The sequence below is a fragment of the Polypterus senegalus genome, chromosome 6 (assembly GCF_016835505.1).
Source record: "Polypterus senegalus isolate Bchr_013 chromosome 6, ASM1683550v1, whole genome shotgun sequence".
NCBI classification, from domain to species: domain Eukaryota; kingdom Metazoa; phylum Chordata; class Cladistia; order Polypteriformes; family Polypteridae; genus Polypterus; species Polypterus senegalus.
In genome coordinates this window covers 119,656,275-119,674,892 of record NC_053159.1, presented here as the reverse complement: position 1 = coordinate 119,674,892, position 18,618 = coordinate 119,656,275, and the positions used below count along the sequence as shown (strand labels likewise).

General features: G+C 43.6%; 1 protein-coding gene across 3 annotated transcripts in view; it reads right to left on the bottom strand.

Annotated features, from left to right (window-relative positions):
• Positions 1–18,618, bottom strand: part of nf2b (neurofibromin 2b (merlin)) — an 81,166-nt gene that overhangs the window by 39,232 nt on the left and 23,316 nt on the right. For all 3 annotated transcript variants that reach the window (XM_039756990.1, XM_039756988.1, XM_039756989.1), the window contains exon 3: positions 82–207. In XM_039756990.1, coding sequence (XP_039612924.1) covers positions 82–207 — 126 coding nt within the window. The remainder of the gene's footprint in view (positions 1–81; positions 208–18,618) is intronic.

Sequence of the window (18,618 nt, the reverse complement as noted above, 5' to 3'; positions counted from 1 at the left end):
ATGTTTTACACACACACACACATATAACATATGCACTTTGAAGATAAAAATATGCAAATCGAAAGAGCTTTTTCATCTCACCCGTTTGTCCATTTTTAGCCAGAAGTAAGTATCTTTCACCATATATCGGAGTTTAAAGAACCAGGTTTCCCTTAGTCCTATGGTTCGACAAACTAAATCAAAGAGATCCTTTCCTTTCCATTTCACCTGCAATACAGAAAATCTCATATGAATTAGTATATATCATAAGCCATTTAAGTTCACATATGAAGCACTGTACCACTCATGTGACTAATGCACAATTTTTGGTATACGCAACTCAGAGGAGCTTATACAGATTCTCTGGCCAACTTTCTTTAAAAAGAAAAGGTTACTGTAGTAGCATATGTTACTACTTACAGACTACAACTCTAAACAAGAACAATCCCAGGAATCAATTTCTATTTATCCCATGAAAAAAAATGAATAGAATGTGCATTATAGTATATTGTACAAATTCCCTATTAAAAACCAATATTCTTGCAAAAATAGCACTTTTTTTTAATATTATTGATTTTATTGTAATCACACAACATTCCATACAAATTGACCAATTTTTACAAAAAATAGGACTGAAAACAAATCAACCCCCAATGAAAAGAGAGCCAAAAGAGTAAAACATAAAGCTAGTAAAAATAAGTAAATTGATGAATCAATAAGCGAATAAAGATAGATGGAGAAGAAAAAAGGAATGGGAAGAGAATCTACTTCCTCAGTGCTTTAAGAGCTTAATCTAAAATGTTATCGATTAGATCCTGCCACGTTTTGAAAAAATTCTGCACAGATCCTCTAACTGAGAATTTGTTTTTTTCCCCTCAATTTCAAACAGTATAAAAAATCAGATACCTACCAACTTAAAAAAGGAGAGTTAGGAGTCTTCCAGTTGAGCAAGATAAGCCTACATGCCAATAGGGTAGTAAAGGCAATTACAGTTTATTTGTCTTTCTCCACTTTAAGCCCATCTGGAAGTACACCAAACTCCGCTGTTAATGGGTTAGGAGGGATTGTGACACTAAGGCTCTCTGAAAGGCATTTCAAAATTTTGGTCCAGAATGATGTTAGTTTGGCGCAGGCCCAAAACATGTGGCCCAATGAGGCTGGAAGTTGATTGCAACATTCGCAGGTTAGATCTTGCCCTGGAAACATTTTGGACAAACGAGACAGATGTGGCCTTTTTATAACTTCATTTTAATCTTAATTTAACTTAATCCTGATACTCTATGGGCCGGTTTCCCGTACGGGGATTAAGCCTAGTCGTAGACTAAATGTCATTTTAAACCTGGATTTATTGAAGTAGCTTTCTCACACATGGATTACAATAGTCTCAGACTTGCACTAGTCTTGACTTAAACAATTGGATTTCTAGAAGTAGAATTAGACCTAATCCAGATCTAAATTAAGTCTTAAATTAAACCTGGTCAGAAGCAGGTTTAACCTCAGATTAAAAACTGCTTGCCTCAAGGCTCACGTCCACAGTAGCAAAAAATGGATTACCTTGACTATTTCAATGACAGTAAGAGACCACCACCAAGACCAGAAAGAAGGTTGATAAAAGACAGGAGCAACCCACTAAATGATTTTGATGATTTACATTTTCTTGACCGTTTCCGTATGTCAAAGGAAAATGCAACAGAAATAATTGGTTTGCTGCAGCCCAAGCTTACAGGTGACTTAGTCAGAGGCACCCCTATTTCTCCTTCCTTGTGGAACCTACCATCGGGAAACTGGGGATTTGTGTGGTGTAGGTAAATCAACAGTGTGCAAAATAGTACACAAAGTCTGCAGTGCTATATGTGAACTGAAAAAGGATTTCATCAAGTTCCCAAATGCTGCTGAACAGGCCACCTGCAAGGTAGATTTCTATGAATATGGGAACTTCCCTGGAGTCATTGGTTGTATCGATGGCTGCCACATTCCCATCAAGTGTCCCTCTACAGCAGATGCTGAGGAATTCAGAAATCGTAAAACTGGTTTTCAATAAATGTACAAGGAGTGTGCACTCCCACTATGCAGTTCTCCAATATTGTTGCACGCGGAAAGGTTCAACTCATGACTCAAGGATTTTCCACAACTCCTCTTTATATACTCAGTTTGAAGCAAGACAACACTCTGGAATTCTACTTGGTGACAGTGGGTATGCGCAGACAAACTTCTTGTTCACCCCTTATCCCCATCCAGTCAGACCAGAAAAACAGCGCTAAAACCAAGCTCACATTCTCACCAGAGGGCTAATAGAGCGCATGTTTGGTGTATGGAAGAATCGTTTCCAGTGTCTCCGAAATACACTGCGGTTTGAACTTAGGAGGTGCTGCATTGTTATTATTGCAACAGCAGTGCTTCATAATTTTCTTAAACGGTGCGGCTGCCCAGACCCTGATATTGAAGATGATGATGACCAACATGTCCCCATCCCTGAGCTAGCCAATGACAGAAATGGACTTGCTTACAGAGATGCTTTTGCTTTGCAGCACTTCTCATAAATGTGCCTTGAATGATACATAAATGATTGGCATAGACAGGTAAAAAATTTCAGGAAAATTTTTTTTATTTAACTGAGGTTTGGTTCCAAAGACAATTGACACTGCTGCTGCTTCATCTCTCTCTCTTTCATAGACAACTCAAGATGAAGAATTTTCATTTTGACTTCATGTTCTTCTTTTAAATATTTAAATTTACATTCATGGAACTCTATGGCAAGTTTCTCATGAATGGTCATCCTTTTCCCTCTTGACCTGCTGCCTGGATTAGAGACTGCTGGATGCTGACTAATGCTACGCGGGAGACTGGATGCTGCTGCATGTTGGTGCTGGCTGCTGATGGATTCATTTGAGCCTCTTGACTGTTCCCTGTGCCCCCCAAGTCCTGGGTGAAGATCAGGTCATCTTTGTATGGAAGAAAAAATCTAGTATTACATTTGACTTCAACAATAAAGGTCATTACGTCATTTTTGTTACAAGACATGACTTGCATTTAATTATTGTATGTTGGATGGGATAACACATGTTACTGTAAATGAGACATGTCCTATCAAATGAGTCTTTGAAAGATTCCTCATCTGAACTGTCCAAATGGTCATCATCTAGAATACCTTCCAGGGGTTGCTGACTTTCAATAATCCCAGCCAACAAGTCCCCCAACTCCTCTGTGTTTGGTGGAACTGGAAGTCCCCCACCTGTCTTGAAACGCTCTTGACGCGTAGCAGCAGTTGTTTTTTTCAGGTTTATTTTTATGTTTTCCACAGGACCTTTACAAGATAATATACACTCTGAAGTTGGAGTTCTACATAATATTGTTTTCTTTTTACATTTCATTGATGAAAACATTTATAATTTACTGATTTGTAAGAATGGGGCAACAATAAATCATACCGGAACTTGTTGGAGTGTCCGTTTGGTTACTTTTTCATTTGAGTTGAATTCATTCAATATGGAAATCCATGCTTTCTTCTTCTTGTTTTCTGTACCTGAATCATGCTGTTTGTTTTCAATTACAGGATAGTTTGATACAATTTGTTTAAAAAGGGTCTTCTCAAATTCACTGAAGTTTTTTGTCTTTATCCATTTTTTGGTTAAGTGTAATGACTCCTGTTCCACACACTCCTTAAGACTAATGAATTACAAGTATTCCATACCAGGTTTTTATAGCAACCTCTCCTTAGCCACATGTGCATGCCATTAATCTAATTGGGTTTCCAAAAGATGATCTCACTTGTCCTTGATTAACTTAATCTGAGACTCTGTAGTCTAGAACTAGTTAATCCAAACTTAAGCAACATCTCAGAAAGTCAGTTGTTTAGTGTGGATTAATTTAAGTAGAATTAGCCTAGTCCTGGTTTATTTTAAGCCCTTAACGGGAAACTGGGCCTAAATGTTCAATTTCCTCAAAATAACTATTCATGGTGGCTCTAAAATCAGTACTGACCCCTACTCTCTTTTCTGTTTCTTTTTCCGGTTTCTTTGTGGTGGTGGCCTGCGCCACCACCACCTACTCAAAGCTTCATGATGCTCCAACAATGATGGACGGATTAAAGGCAGAAGTCTACGTGACCATCATCATCATCAAGCCCTTCCGTGAGAATCCTAAATCCAAAGAGGACTGTTTTCATTTATGTTAGGTAGAATGCCCAGAGGGGACTGGGCAGTCTCATGGTCTGGAATCCCTACAGATTTTATTTTTCTCCAGCCGCCTGGAGTTTTTGTTTTTCTGTCCCCCCTGGCCATTGAACCTTACTCTTATTCGATGTTAATTAATGTTGATTTATTTTGTTTTATAATTGTGTCTTTCATTTCTCTATTCTTTAATATGTAAAGCACTTTGAGCTACTGTTTGTATGAAAATGTGCTATATAAATAAATGTTGTTGTTGTTTCTCGATATATAATTTTTGAGTTGAATAATTGTATGCTTTGCACATATGGAGCTCCAGTGGATAATTCTGCATTGCTAATTTCCACTCCTTTTCTGAGATACTGAGTGAGAGATCCTTTTTCCACTGTCCTCTTGAATCTTTGAAAGGGAGGGACTGCAAAATGGTTTTATACAGTAATCCCTCGCTATATCGCGCTTCGACTTTCGTGGCTTCACTCTATCGCAGATTTTAAATGTAAGCACATCTAAATATATATCATGGATTTTTTGCTGGTTCGCCCCTTTCTGCGGACAATGGGTCTTTTAATTTAGGTTACATGCTTCCTCAGTTTGATTGCCCAGTTGATTTCATACAAGGGACGCTATTGGCGGATGGCTTAGAAGCTACCCAATCAGAGCATGTATTACATATTACCTAAAACTCCTCAATGATATAAGATATGCTTCCTGCGCGGTGCTTGTTTGCTTCTCTCTATCTTTCTCACTCTCTGCCTGACGGAGGGGGTGTGAGCAGAGGGGCTGTTTGCACAGACGACACGGACACTCCTCTACAAAATGCCGCTTTATAGCGGTGCTTCTGTAAACTTAAAAGCACGTATTGATTTTTTGATTGTTTGCTTTTCTTAGCAAGCACTCTCTCTGACATTCTCTGCTCCTGACGGCGCTCTTTTGAAAATAAGATATGTTTGCATTCTTTTAATTGTGAGAAAGAACTGTCATCTCTGTCTTGTCATGGAGCACAGTTTAAACGTTTGGCTAAAGGGTGTTATTTCATGTCTAGAGGGCTCTAATAATGTTAACAGGGTGGGAGAGTTTATAAGGGCTTAAAATATATAAAAAATAACCATACAAACATATGGTTTCTACTTCGCGGATTTTCACCTATTGCGGGGGGGTCTGGAACGCAACCCCCGCGATCGAGGAGGGATTACTGTTTATTGTAGAACTGCTGTCTAAGGGCGGGTTTAGACTTTTAAAATGTATCGTGTCATTACCATCAGGAATATGCAAACAAAATCAGGCAGGTGCATAAATTTGGGCACCACAAAAAAGAAATGAAATCAATATTTAGTAGATCCACCTTTTGCAGAAATTACAGCCTCTAAACGCTTCCTGTAGGTTCCAATAGGAGTCTGGATTGTGGTTGCAGGTATTTTGGGCCATTCCTCTTTACAAAACATCTCTAGTTCATTCAGGTTTGATGGCTTCTGAGCATGGACAGCTCTCTTTAACTCACACCACAGATTTTCAATTATATTCAGGTCTGGGGACTGAGATGGCCATTCCAGAACGTTGTACTTGTTCCTCTGCATGAATGCCTTAGTGGATTTTGAGCAGTGTTTCGGGTCGTTGTCTTGTTGAAAGATCCAGCCCCGGCGCAGCTTCAGCTTTATCACTGATTCCTGGACATTGGTCTCCAGAATCTGCTGATACGAGTGGAATCCATGCGTCCCTCAACTTTGACAAGATTCCCAGACCCTGCACCGGCCACACAGACCCAGGGCATGATGGAACCACCACCATATTTTACTGTAGGTAGCAGATGTTTTTCTTGGAATGCTGTGTTTTTTTTCCTCCATGCATAACGCCCCTTGTTATGCCCAAATAACTCAATTTTAGATTTATCAGTCCACAGCACCTTATTCCAAAATGATGCTGGCTTGTCCAAATGTGCTTGAGTATACCTCAAGCGGCTCTGTTTGTGATGTGGGCGGAGAAAAGGCTTCCTCTGCATCACTCTTGCATACAGCATCTCCTTGTGTAAAGTGCGCCGATTGGTTGAACGATGCACAGTGACTCCATCTGCTGCAAGATGATGTTGTAGGTCTTTGGTGCTGGTCTGTGGGTTGACTCTGACTGTTCTCACCATTCAAGGCTTCTGTCTATCCGAAACCTTTCTTGGTCTGCCATTTCGAGCCTTAACTTGAACTGAGCCTGTGGTCTTCCATTTCCTCAATATGTTCCTAACTATGGAAACAGACAGCTTAAATCTCTGGGACAGCTTTCTGTATCCTTCCCCTAAACCATGATGGTGAACAATCTTTGTCTTCAGGTCATTTGAGAGTTGTTTTGTGACCCCCATGTTGCTACTCTTCAGAGAAAATTAAAGGGAGGAGGGAAACTTACAATTGACCCCCTTAAATACTCTTTCTCATTATAGGATTCACCTGTGTATGTAGGTCAGGGGTCACTGAGCTTACCAAGCCAATTTGAGTTCTAATAATTAGTTCTAAAAGTTTTGGAATCAATAAAATGACAATGGTGCCCAAATTTATGCATCTGCCTGATTTCACTTCTCAAATATCACTGTGTGTGTCTCCTATATGATATATTTAACTGACATTTTTTATCGTAACAACCAACGATTTATACAGGAAAATAATGACTATTAACAAGGTTGCCCAAACTTTTACATCCCACTGTATTTTGAGGTATGGTGGTGTAGATCAGTGATATTTTCATAACGAGAACTAGAACTAAAAATATTGTTTTTCGTTTTACAAGAATGAGAACTGAAATTAAGGCAAATAGAGAAACTAAAACTAAATAAAAATAAAAATTAGTGATATGTGAATGAACTAAAATGAGAACGAAAACTGAGTAAAAATGAAAAACAGCAATAGCATTTTCATTCAAACCGGTTCAGTTGCCCTGAGCGTTCAGTTAAGTTGTGCTGTTTACTATGCAGTGATCTTGTACCTTGGGCTTACTATAGCCACGTGGCGCAACTTCCGTAGAGGACCATTATTTGTTTGTTGAGCACATTTGGTTCGTTGGGTTGAAGCAGTAAGCGTGTGTGGTTGCAGATGGCGAGTTTTCAACAAATGTTTGTGGGTAGAAAGTAATGTGTGGAAATACTTTCATTACAGCGCAGCTGATAATAAAAGCAAATGTAACATGCAAGAGGAAGAAAACAGTCTCGGAGTTTCAGTGCAGGACCAACTGGATCAGTACTTAGTGGAAGTCCAGCACTTCTCTGGCACCATGACTGCACTTCAGTAGAGGGACATGTGATCAGGGGAGGCATGAAAAGAAAAAAAAACAACATAAAATAAATTTGTCTACTGGCCTGTGCTATAAATTTGTTTTCTGTATGATTCCAATAATTTTTATCTTTTTTACCGTCAAAAATCACTGAATTTGCGCATTTCCTGATCAAATACAAGGGAGAAACGTGAGGTGCGGTAGCGATGAGTGGGGCCTCAGCTCGGAATGTGCTATCCCTCACACACTGGGTTGATGAATGCAATTGTGCCGGTTGCTGCCTCTCTGTGTCGCCAATATAATGCTTCCAGACACGTGTATTATACACCCTGACTTTCTGGATAATGTCTTTAATGAATGCGTGCGACATATCTAGTCTTGCTGATTGGACACAAAACTGCAGTGAAAAGGCACAAGGTAAGGCAGACAATACCGTGCCACAATAGGGGGGCGGATGTGAACCCAACAGGTGCTCGTTGCTGCTGTTCTTCTACGCAGACGCACCAATAAGTTTGCTGTATCAGAAAGTCAACCGCAGTGCAGCGGTCCGTTTATTTTTGTTTTTTTCTTCCAACTTCAAAATGGAAGATTAAGACTTTTAAAACTAAAGGAAAACAAGGAGGACTTTTACAAGAAAGTGACAGAGATTTTCGTAGAGAAGAATAGGAGCGTGGACTTCATTTACAAATAAAGGTAAGACCATAAACGGTTTTCAATGTTATAAAAAATGTGATCAGATTTAGAATAAAAATCCAATATTTAAAGACTAAATTTTGTCCTTAAATAAAATACCTGTTTGCTTTTCTTGTTATCCTTTTGTTGAGCAGTCTGTATTAAAATTAATTAAAGCATAAGGATTAAAATCTTTTAAAACAACTAAATATTTCAATTGAGGTCAAAATTGAAATCCTTTTTTTTTTGTACACCACTGTACCATACTTTAATTTGTATTGAATGAGTATAAATTGTGAAATTGCAACGGCAAATTTAGAACATATGGTGGGTCCAGAGCAAATGCGCTCTCTCTTGCCGCTATAAATGTAACATTCTTTCCTGCCAAATATGTGTGTAAAGAATGCTGATGAGATATTAAACATAACCAGTAGTCAATGTGCATGCTGCCAATCAAATAGTGAATAAGATATGGGTTCATATACAGGCAGTCCCAGGGTTACGTTATGAGATGGGGACTGTAGCTTTGTACTTAAGTTGAATTTGTATGTAAGTCGGAACAGGTACATTATTTTAATAAATGCTATTGTTGACTGACTGTAATCAAGTGCTCTGCCAATGAATGATGGAGTTTCACCTCTCTCTGACCTTTTTATTATTTCTACTTTATTTTCAATGGTGATGTTTTTTCTCGTCTTTACTGTATCACCAGCACTTGCATCAGATTTGTGTTTCAGAGACATTCTTGAAGAGTGAAGACAAAAGGTTAAGATGAGCTCTTCTACACAACACTGTACACGCAATCACAGCAGGAAGCCTCCAACATGAAATGGAGGTCTATATATGCTTAGTGGATTATGAAAAAAACATTTGTCTACATTAACTGGAGAAAACTCATGAGCACCTTAAAATGACTTGGAGTAGATTGTGACAGTCAGAAGGCTGACTGAAAACCTTTAACCTTTTAGAGCAGGTAGTGAGGATAAGAATAAAAGGAGACCTATCAGAACCAGAAGAAAAACAGGGAAAGGAGCAAGGCAAGGGTGTCCCCCTCTTGTCACCACTGCAGTTTAACATCAACAGTACATACAATGATTAGTAAGAAAAGAACTAGAAGGCTTAGGAGGAGTAAAGATAGGTGAACAACTAAACTAAAATTAATTTGCAAATGACAAGATAATGTTAGCAAGCAGCTAAGAGCCCCATATAGAAAATCATGAACGGTTGGATGAGTCATCTTAAGTGAATGGTTTAATAATAAACATCAAGACAATAAAAGCAATGATTATAAGTAAAAAATATGAGAAAGGGCCTATATCTATACTAATAAAAGGCAAAGCCCTCACTCACTCACTCACTGACTCATCACTAATTCTCCAACTTCCCGTGTAGGTAGAAGGCTGAAATTTGGCAGGCTTATTCCTAACAGCTTACTTACAAAAGTTGGGCAGGTTTCATTTCGAAATTCTACGCTTAAGGGTCATAACTGGAAGCTATTTTCTCCATATAATGTAATGGAGTTGAGTTGAGATGGCATGGGGGCGGAGTTTCATGTGACATCATCACGCCTCCTACGTAAGTACATAGAGAACAAGGAAGACCTCCAAACAGCGATAAGCACAAAACGCCATTTCACAATTGAGAAGGCAGAAAAACATTATGAAGCAAATGATGCATACAAGCATATTCATAAGTACAGCTACTGCGGAAACAAAGCACGGCGTGAACCGTAAGTTTATATTAAATTAAGTTCATAGACAGGCTGCCACTAGCGTTTGTAATTTAGTGCCTGCCCATATAAGGGGTCCATCAGCGGCAATCCAATACAAACACTGCCGGTAAATATTCACGGGTGAAGGACTGTGCTTATGCAGAGGAAGATGAGATGGTCAGGGTGGTGTTTGGCACAAACTCATTGAAACTGCGAGAGAAACTTTTAAGTGCCGGGTCTTAGCTGACATTACACGAGATGGCACCAGCACAGCTAGGAACCTTCGATGCAAGAACACCAAGCGGCTCACATGAACTGACGCAGTGCACTGACAAAAACCAACAGTTCCAAAGAGTGCTGAACAAAAACCGAATTACACAATTGAGAAGGCAGCAAAAAATATGAAGCGTCTGATACATCTATACTAATAAAAGGCAAAGCCCTCACTCACTCACTCATTCATTCACTCATTCATTCATTCATTCACTCACTCACTCACTCACTCATCACTAATTCTCCAACTTCCCGTGTGGGTGGAAGGCTGAAATTTGGCAGGTTCATTCCTTACAGCTTCCTTACAAAAGTTGGGCAGGTTTCATTTCGAAATTCTACGCGTAATGGTCATAACTGGAAGCTGTTTTTCTCCATTTACTGTAATGGAGATGAGCTTGAACGCCGTGGGCAGAGTTTCGTGACATCATCATGCCTCACACGTAATCAAGCAGCATAGAAAATCAGGAAGACCTCCAAAAGCGCTGAAGAAAACATGCATTATATAATTGAGAAGGCAGAAACAATAAGAAGCGGCGAAAGTGACATATACAACCATATTGATGAGTTCTGCTACTGAAACAAAGCATGATCTAAACCTACACTTTAAATTAAGTTCATAGACAGGCTGCGCTGGCGTTTGTAATTTAGTGCCTGCCATATAAGGCAGTCCGTCAGCGGCAATCCAATAGCAAACTGCCACTAAATATTCACGGGTTAAGGACTGTGCTTATGCAGAGGAAGATGAGATGGTCAGCGTGGTGTTTGGCACAAACTCAGCTTAAACTGCGAGAGAAAGTTTTAAGTGCCAGGACTAAGGTAACATTAAATACAGCCATGGACATAGCACGAGATGGCACCAGCACAACTGGGAACTTCATGCATGTACACCGAAGTGCTCACGTGAACTGACACAGTGCACAGATAAAAAGCAACAGTTCCAAAGAGCACTGAACAAAAACCGAATTACACAATTGAAAAGGCAGCAAAAATATGAAGCGCCTGATACATACAAGCATATTCATAAATGCAGCTACTGTGGAAACAAAGCACACGGTGGAAAAGTCAATGTCCCGCTAAAGGAAGACTGTAAAAAAACCCGTGCATGCAGTGTGTCACATCTCAGATAAAGAGGAAGACAAGCTGTTTATTGATGCAGTAAGAAACTAATCGATGAATGAAACCTGTCATCTTTACAACGATTGACAAACACGGAATGTAACTTGAACACAACACATCCTACAAATACGAACCTGATTGAAAGAAATAATGATAATTAAATCCTTGATGACAGCAACATTCAATAACACTCACAAAACAATTACTGTATATTGACAATCATGTTACGTTATTTTTAAAATGTTCCCTTTTCTTTTTCATAACTTCTACTTCTCCACTGCGATACGCGGGTATATATATAAATGTATATATATACCCCGATCTACAGTACATACTCTCGCATAGACAAGCCACATGCTGTGGCGCAATTGTAGAGTCTTCGCCTCTAACGCCGACATTCGAGGTTCGATTCCCGAGAGGGGATGCACTGAGTATGTGCGCTACCGATTCATTTTACCTTCGATCTCATTGGTTTGGGACGTATGAAAAATATTCGTTAACGAGAATCATGTTACGCTATTTTTAAAATATTTCCTTTCTTAGCACAAGCACAGCTGAGAAGCTTCGATGCATGTACTCCATAACGCGTTAAAAAATAACGCATTTAATCACACTTTCAATTCCAAGCAGCGGGAACTTTTGTCAATGCATGATTTCCTGGTACATCCATTACACTGATGCACACATCACAGCTACAAAAATGTTAGAGTCGGAATAAAGCGCTGCTCCTACGACTGATCATTTCGACTACCCAAGCCTTGATAAAAGCATGGTTTTGTGCACACTGAAAAGCAAGCAAAATTAGATGCATTACAGAAAGCGGACTTTGTGGCTCTTACTGGGGATCATTGGACTTCGCGTGACCGTTAGTAATTCTAATTACATCTAATTACAAAATGTTCAATGATCACACTGTTTTAGCCTAATGTACAAAATAATTTTGGCTAATGTTACTCAGAGTTTAAAGAGTAAGCTGGTCAAATTACCTTTTATGTTTCTGACTTATTTTTTTAAGAAGAAAACTGCACTTTATGTTGAAATTTTGGTTATTATTATTTAAAGACAATACTATTCTGAAAATGTACTTAAAGTACTTAAACTACCACTTTATTTTTAAGTCTGCCCAATTTTAACCAGGGATGATATTTTTGTTTCTGTTTTGAATTCAAATGCAGTTTAAAAGCTTTTTTTTCAGAAATTAAAACAGCTTCAGTTTACAATATTCATGTCCATGTCTATTATTTGATTCTGTGCCCACTAAAACCCTTTTAAATTAAAAAAAAACATTTGCGATTTGGGGCAAATTTAGTGCGACATACATTTAATCAAGATTAATTCTTACACAGCCTCTAATTAATTGGATTAATTTTTTTAATCGAGTCCCACCCCTAATATATATATATATGTAGATATATATGTGTATATATATATATGTGTATATATATATATATATATATGTGTGTATATATATATATATATATATATATATATATATATATATATATATATATATATATATATATATATATATATATATATATATATATATATATATATATATATATTGTATATATATATATATATATATATATATATATTGTAAAGGACCGAGAGAGACAGTAGCAAGGGTTGGGGTTTTCCGCCCCGTGATATTGTACAGACAAAAAAACAGGTCAAAATCATAAACAAACAGTTCATATGCGACGCACACTCCTGGCGCCGGCCATTTTATTGGGGAGGAGCCGGAAGTGGAGGAATGTCGGGAAGGACCGCAAGGGAGGATGGGAAGGATGACGCCAGGGCAAGATGGCGGAGGAAGGGCGGAAGTATCGACTGCGGTCAATCCATGCCTATGGTGCAGGAAGGTCTTTTTCCTATGAGGAAGCAGAGGGAGAAAGTTAATACCCCACCATTCCCTGGCGGCGAGTGGTTTCCCAGGTGCTGTCGAATCAATCCGCTGCCTCCTACTCAAGGCGCGACACCATCCCCCTTAGCCCAGGACCGCCAGGTCGGGCGGACCTAACCGAGAGGTCGCGGAATACGAGAGAGGGCATCGGCATTGGCCTGAAGGGTGCCCCGCCGATAAGTGACAGTGAACTTATACGGCTGTAAGTCCAGGAACCACCTGGTGACCAGCTGGATTCACTCTTTGTGTAGGGACATCCACTGAAGTGCAGCGGATCAGTCACCAGAGCGAACTCGCACCCAGCAGGTAGTACCGAGGTGGGTCACTGCCCACTTAATGGCCAAGGCCTCCCTCTCCACTGCCGCGCACCGGTCTCCCCGTCCATCAGTTTCCGCTAAGGTACATCACAGGGTGCTCGACACCATCGACGCTTTGGCTCAGCACGGCACCCAGGCCTGTGTCCGCGCCGGTCTGGAGAATAAACGGAGCCCAAAATCGGGCGTCCGTAACACAGGTGCCGACGCTAGGGCCTTCTTTAGGTCACTGAACGCTGTTCTGCTTTGTCGGTCCACACCACGTATAGGGAGCTCTTTTGTCAGGTCAGTCAAGGGTGCTGCTCTTCGAGAAACGGGAACAAACCGGCGGTAGTAACTCGCAAGCCCCAAGAAAGCCTGCACCTGTTTCTTGGTACTCGGACGGGCCATTCTAAGATGTCTTTAACTTTGAGCTCTGTGGCCGCACCTGTCCTTGTCCCACGAGGTAGCCTAAATATTTGGCCTCCTTTAATCCAAAAACACTTCCGGGGTTTATGCGGAGGCCGGCTTTAGCCAGTGTTCGGAGGACAGCTGCACCTGCAGTAGATGCTCCTCCCAGGTGCCGGAATAGATGACAACGCCATCCAGGTAGGCGGCGCTATAGGACTGGTGGGGCTTCAGCACTCTATCTACCAGACGCTGAAGGTCGCCGGAGCCCCTGCAGCCCAAATGGGAGGACCTTGTACTGCCAGTGCCCGCTAGGGGTGCTAAAGGCCGCTTTCTCCTTTGCGATGCCGCTAAAGGAATTTGCCAATACCCTTTGTCATGTCAAGGGTAGTCAGATATCGAGCCGCACTCCAGCCGCCAAGGAGGTCACAATGCGGGCATGGGGTAGGCATCGAACTTGGAGATCTGATTCAGACGCCTAAAGTCATTACAGAACCTCCAGGAGCCGCCTGGCTTGGAGACGAGGACAATAGGGCTGGACCAGGGACTATGGCTCTCTTCAATTATGTCCATGTCCAACATATGCTTCACCTCCAGTTCGACCTCTGCGCTTTGCCTCCGGAGTCGGTAGGGCCTCTCCCGGACGATTACCCCGGCCGCGTGACTATATCGCGGCTCAATCAGCGCCGTCCGCCGGGTGACTCGCCACCACCTCGGGATGGCTCGGAGTGTTTGGGCTAACTCCTGCCGCTGCTTGGGGGTCAGCTCTTCACGAGGTTAAGGGCAGTTGTGCTTGTGAAAAGGGAGAGTGACCTACGGAGCTGGGAGCTCTCTATCTCCAGGGCTTTAACAGGTTGACATGATAGATCCTCTCACCGGTCGACGCATTGGGCTGTTCACCAAATAGTCGCAGTCCTTTCTCTCCTTAACCTCGTAAGGCCCTTGCCAGTGAGCGAGCAGCTTCGAAAGTGGGAGGTCGGGACGAGCACCATAACTCGTCCCCGGGCGAACTCCCTGAGGACGGAGTTGCGGTTGTAACACCGGCCTGCGCTGCTTTGCGCACGAGTCACGCGGTTCTTTAGGAGGGGCCTGATCTTTGTGAGTCGGTCGCAGCTGCGCCACGCATCTAAAATATTAGAGGAGGGAAGAGCCTCGCCTCCCAGCCTTCTTTAGGATGTCGAGGATTCCCCGGGTTGTTGCCCGTATAGTAATTCAAAAGGGGAGAAGCCCGTAGAGGCCTGGGGTACCTCCCGTAGGCAAAAGCACGAGGGAGGAGCTGGTCCCAGTTCCTGCCGCCCGCTGACTACCTTGGCGGAGCATCTGCTTAAGCGCCTGATTAAATCGCTCACCAACCCGCCAGTTTGCGGGTGATAGACTGACGCTTTCAGGTGCTTTATCTGCAGTAATTTGGCTACCTCCTTGAACGTATCCGGCAAGTGAAGGGCGCATTCTGGTCCGTGAGGACCTCCTTGGGTATGCCCACGCGTGAAAACAAAGTTAACCAGTTCCCGTGCGATGCTTTTAGTATTAGCGAGCGCAGGGGAACCGCTTCTGGGTACCGGGTGGCATAGTCCACCATGACTAGGATATACTTGTGGCCACGGGTTGAGGGCTCCAGGGTCCCACCAAATCGACCCCTATCCTTTCAAAGGGGATGTCCACAGGGGAATAGGGACTAGAGGAGCACGGTCCCTCCTAGGAATCTGGCTGGTCTGGCACTCCGACAGGATTGACAGAACCCCGGACCTCCTCATTGATCCCAGGCCAGTAAAAGCGAGCTTAATCCTTCCAGTGTTTTTCGCCCCGAGGTGGGCCTTAGGAGGTGAGCATGTGCCAACTCGCATATCTCCCGCCGGAAGGTACGCTGAATTAGCAACAACTTCGACTCCCTCATGGGTAGCCACCGGTACAACAGATCATTCAAGGACAAAGAAGGGTTCCCGCTGTGTGGATCCGCCCGCTGTCGAGCTGTTAGGCAGAACAATCGCATTCCGGCAAAGCGCAGGGAGTCATCATTCCACTGCTCCTCTTAAAGGAGGCCGGCGTGGACCGAATTGATGGTGATGGCCCAGGCCGAGAGGGTCTTGGGGCCTGGGCCCGGGAAGAGTTCCCTGGCTAGTCCCTTCTCCGCGGAATCTTCCGGTCAAGGTCCGTGAGCCACGAAAGGTCCCCGAGACACCAGCGCTATAGGGCCTGCCCTTGTGCACGGGCGTGGAGGCCGCGGAGGGGTGCCTTTTCCCCTCGACAAGATCCAACGAGGCCCCGAGCGCGAATGGCTTACCGCTGATTTTTAGACCAGTCTTGTCCCAGAATCACTGGGAAGGGGGGTCAGGTAACACAGCCACCGCCATTTGATTGGTTCCCCTTCCAGGTAACATAGCAGTGAGCTGAACGATATGACCTAGTCCCCCATGTCACACAGGTAACCAACAAATGCTGCTTTAACCACTGTTGCGTAAGACTAAACGGCGAGAAACAATGGTAATGTTGCTGCCGGAATCAAACAAAGCCACCACGGCGCGCTCCATTTAGCAACACCACTCAGATTCGACTCGCCAAGGGATGCGGCGGGTACAATACCTCTCCGCGATGTCCAGCTGCAGTCCATAGGCTCCGGGCGCATGTGATGGGGGCAGTTTGGCAGGTGGCCGGGTCTCGCCACACTTGAAACAGCGGCGGACCCGCCTCTCTGGTTTCTCTGGCTGGCGCTTCTGCAGCGCTGGCCGAGGGGCTCGGGTGTCCGCCTGCCCCTGCCGGGTTCCCGCAGCAGGCTTTTCTGACCCCCAAGTCGGAGGACCGCCAACTGACGCTCCAGGACGCCGAGGAGGCCCGCACATGTTCTGATAGGCGGTCCCCGACCTGCTGGGCGAGGGAACTGGGCATCGATTGACCAGGCCTTCACAGGCCACCCGCCGACCACTTCCGCCTGCCGGGCTCTCTGGCCGTAGCCAGCGCCCATCTTGCCCCAGAACTCAACGCCTGGGCGCGAAGCGGCTTTTCGGGTCAAAGACCCAGTTCCGCCATTCGCCGCCTGCTGGCCCGGCTAATGCCGAAGGGCCATATTTCGGGCTTGAGGAGGTCGTAATTAGCGCCTCCTCCTCAGGGAGGTCATCATAGGCCCGCAGCGCTGGTCCTTTCAGGTATGGCGCCAAGATGGACGCCACTGACCGCTGCCACTCGCTCCGGTGGCCGCCCTCTCAAACATGCCCAGGTAGGCATCGACTCCGGCGGGCCCATCGGTACTATAGGATGAGGCGGCTGCCTGGGCCTGGTCTCGTCTCGCCGCTTCCACTAACCTGGCCTCGCGGGCCTCCAGCTCCCGGGTGGTAGCGGCTTGCGCTTGCTGCAGGCCTGGAGCTGGGCTGCTCATTCCCTGCAGCACGGTGTTCAGGTCCTGTCCCTCCGCATTCCGGGATCTCTATCCTGCCGCTACGCCACTTGTAAAGGACCGAGAGAGACAGTAGCAAGGGTTGGGGTTTTCCGCCCCGTGATATTGTACAGACAAAAAAACAGGTCAAAATTATAAACAAACAGTTCATATCGCGACACACGACTCCTGGCGCCGCGCCATTTTATTGGGGAGGAGCCGGAAGTGGAGGAATGTCGGGAAGGACCGCAAGGGAGGATGGGAAGGATGACGCCAGGGCAAGATGGCGGAGGAAGGGCGGAAGTATCGCGACTGCGGTCAATCCAGGCCTATGGTGCAGGAGGTCTTTTTCTATGAGGAAGCAGAGGGAGAAAGTTAATACCCCACCATTCCCTGGCGGCGCAGTGGTTTCCCAGGTGCTGTCGAATCAATCCGCTGCCTACTACTAAGTATGCGGACAATATATATATATATATATATATATATATATATAGTGGAACCTCAGTTCACGACCAAAAGATCGAAACTTTTGCCTCGGTTCACAACCACACACTCGGTATGAAGGTTCCCTTGCCTGCCTGCAAGCTGAGCTGAGAGAGAGAGAAAGAGAGAGAGAGAGGCTGAAAGTGAGCACTGCCTGCTAGGGAGGTGGAGGAGGAGATTGCTGCATGTGTTTGCTGTACAAGCCAGTTTCCCTTGCGTCCTCAGTTGAGAGAGAGAGAGAGAGAAAGGGCGAGCTAGCACGTGCCTGCTGGGAAGGGGAGGAAGGATTGCTGCACGTGTTTGCCTGCCTATCTGCAGGGGTGTAGTGCAAGCGAAAACCCTCCCCCCCCCCCACGGAACCCTGAGAGAGAAAAAGGGGGCCATGTTTTTTTATTTAAAACAAACCACCTTGTTCATTGTTTTCAAGGGGCGGGACTCTCTTTGTGCTCTACAGTATTTTTTTGTGCTTTTGCAAAATTAACCCCGGCTTCAAAGTGGAGGGGTTGTCGAAGAAAGTTTTGAAGAAAATTTGAAATCAAAAAAAGGAAAATTTCAAAAAGGGGGAAAAAAAGTTTTCCAGTTTACTCTTTACCAATCGGAGAACCCCCGTGCTTTCCAATAAAAGTAAACAAAGCCAGACCGAAAAAGGGGAGGGTCACCCAAAAACGCCTTTTTTAAAAGGGCATAGGGGTTTCACTCCCACCAGCTAAACAGCTAAAAAACACCAGAAACCCAAAACACAAGAGAAAACACCTTTAAGGAAAACACTTATGCCCGAATTTTGTTTCAAAACAAAGGGTTTGTTTTTTTTTTGGGGGTTTTTGTATTCGGATTTTTCAAAAGTAATTTTTAGTTATAACGATTTTTTTGCAATTTATTTTTCCTTTTTAAAAAGTTTCCCTTTTTTCCCCTTTTTAAAACTCATGGGGTTTTAAAATGGAGTTTTTCATAAGGGGATTAGGGCGTTTTTTTCCCCTTTTTTTAAAAGTTCCTTTTTT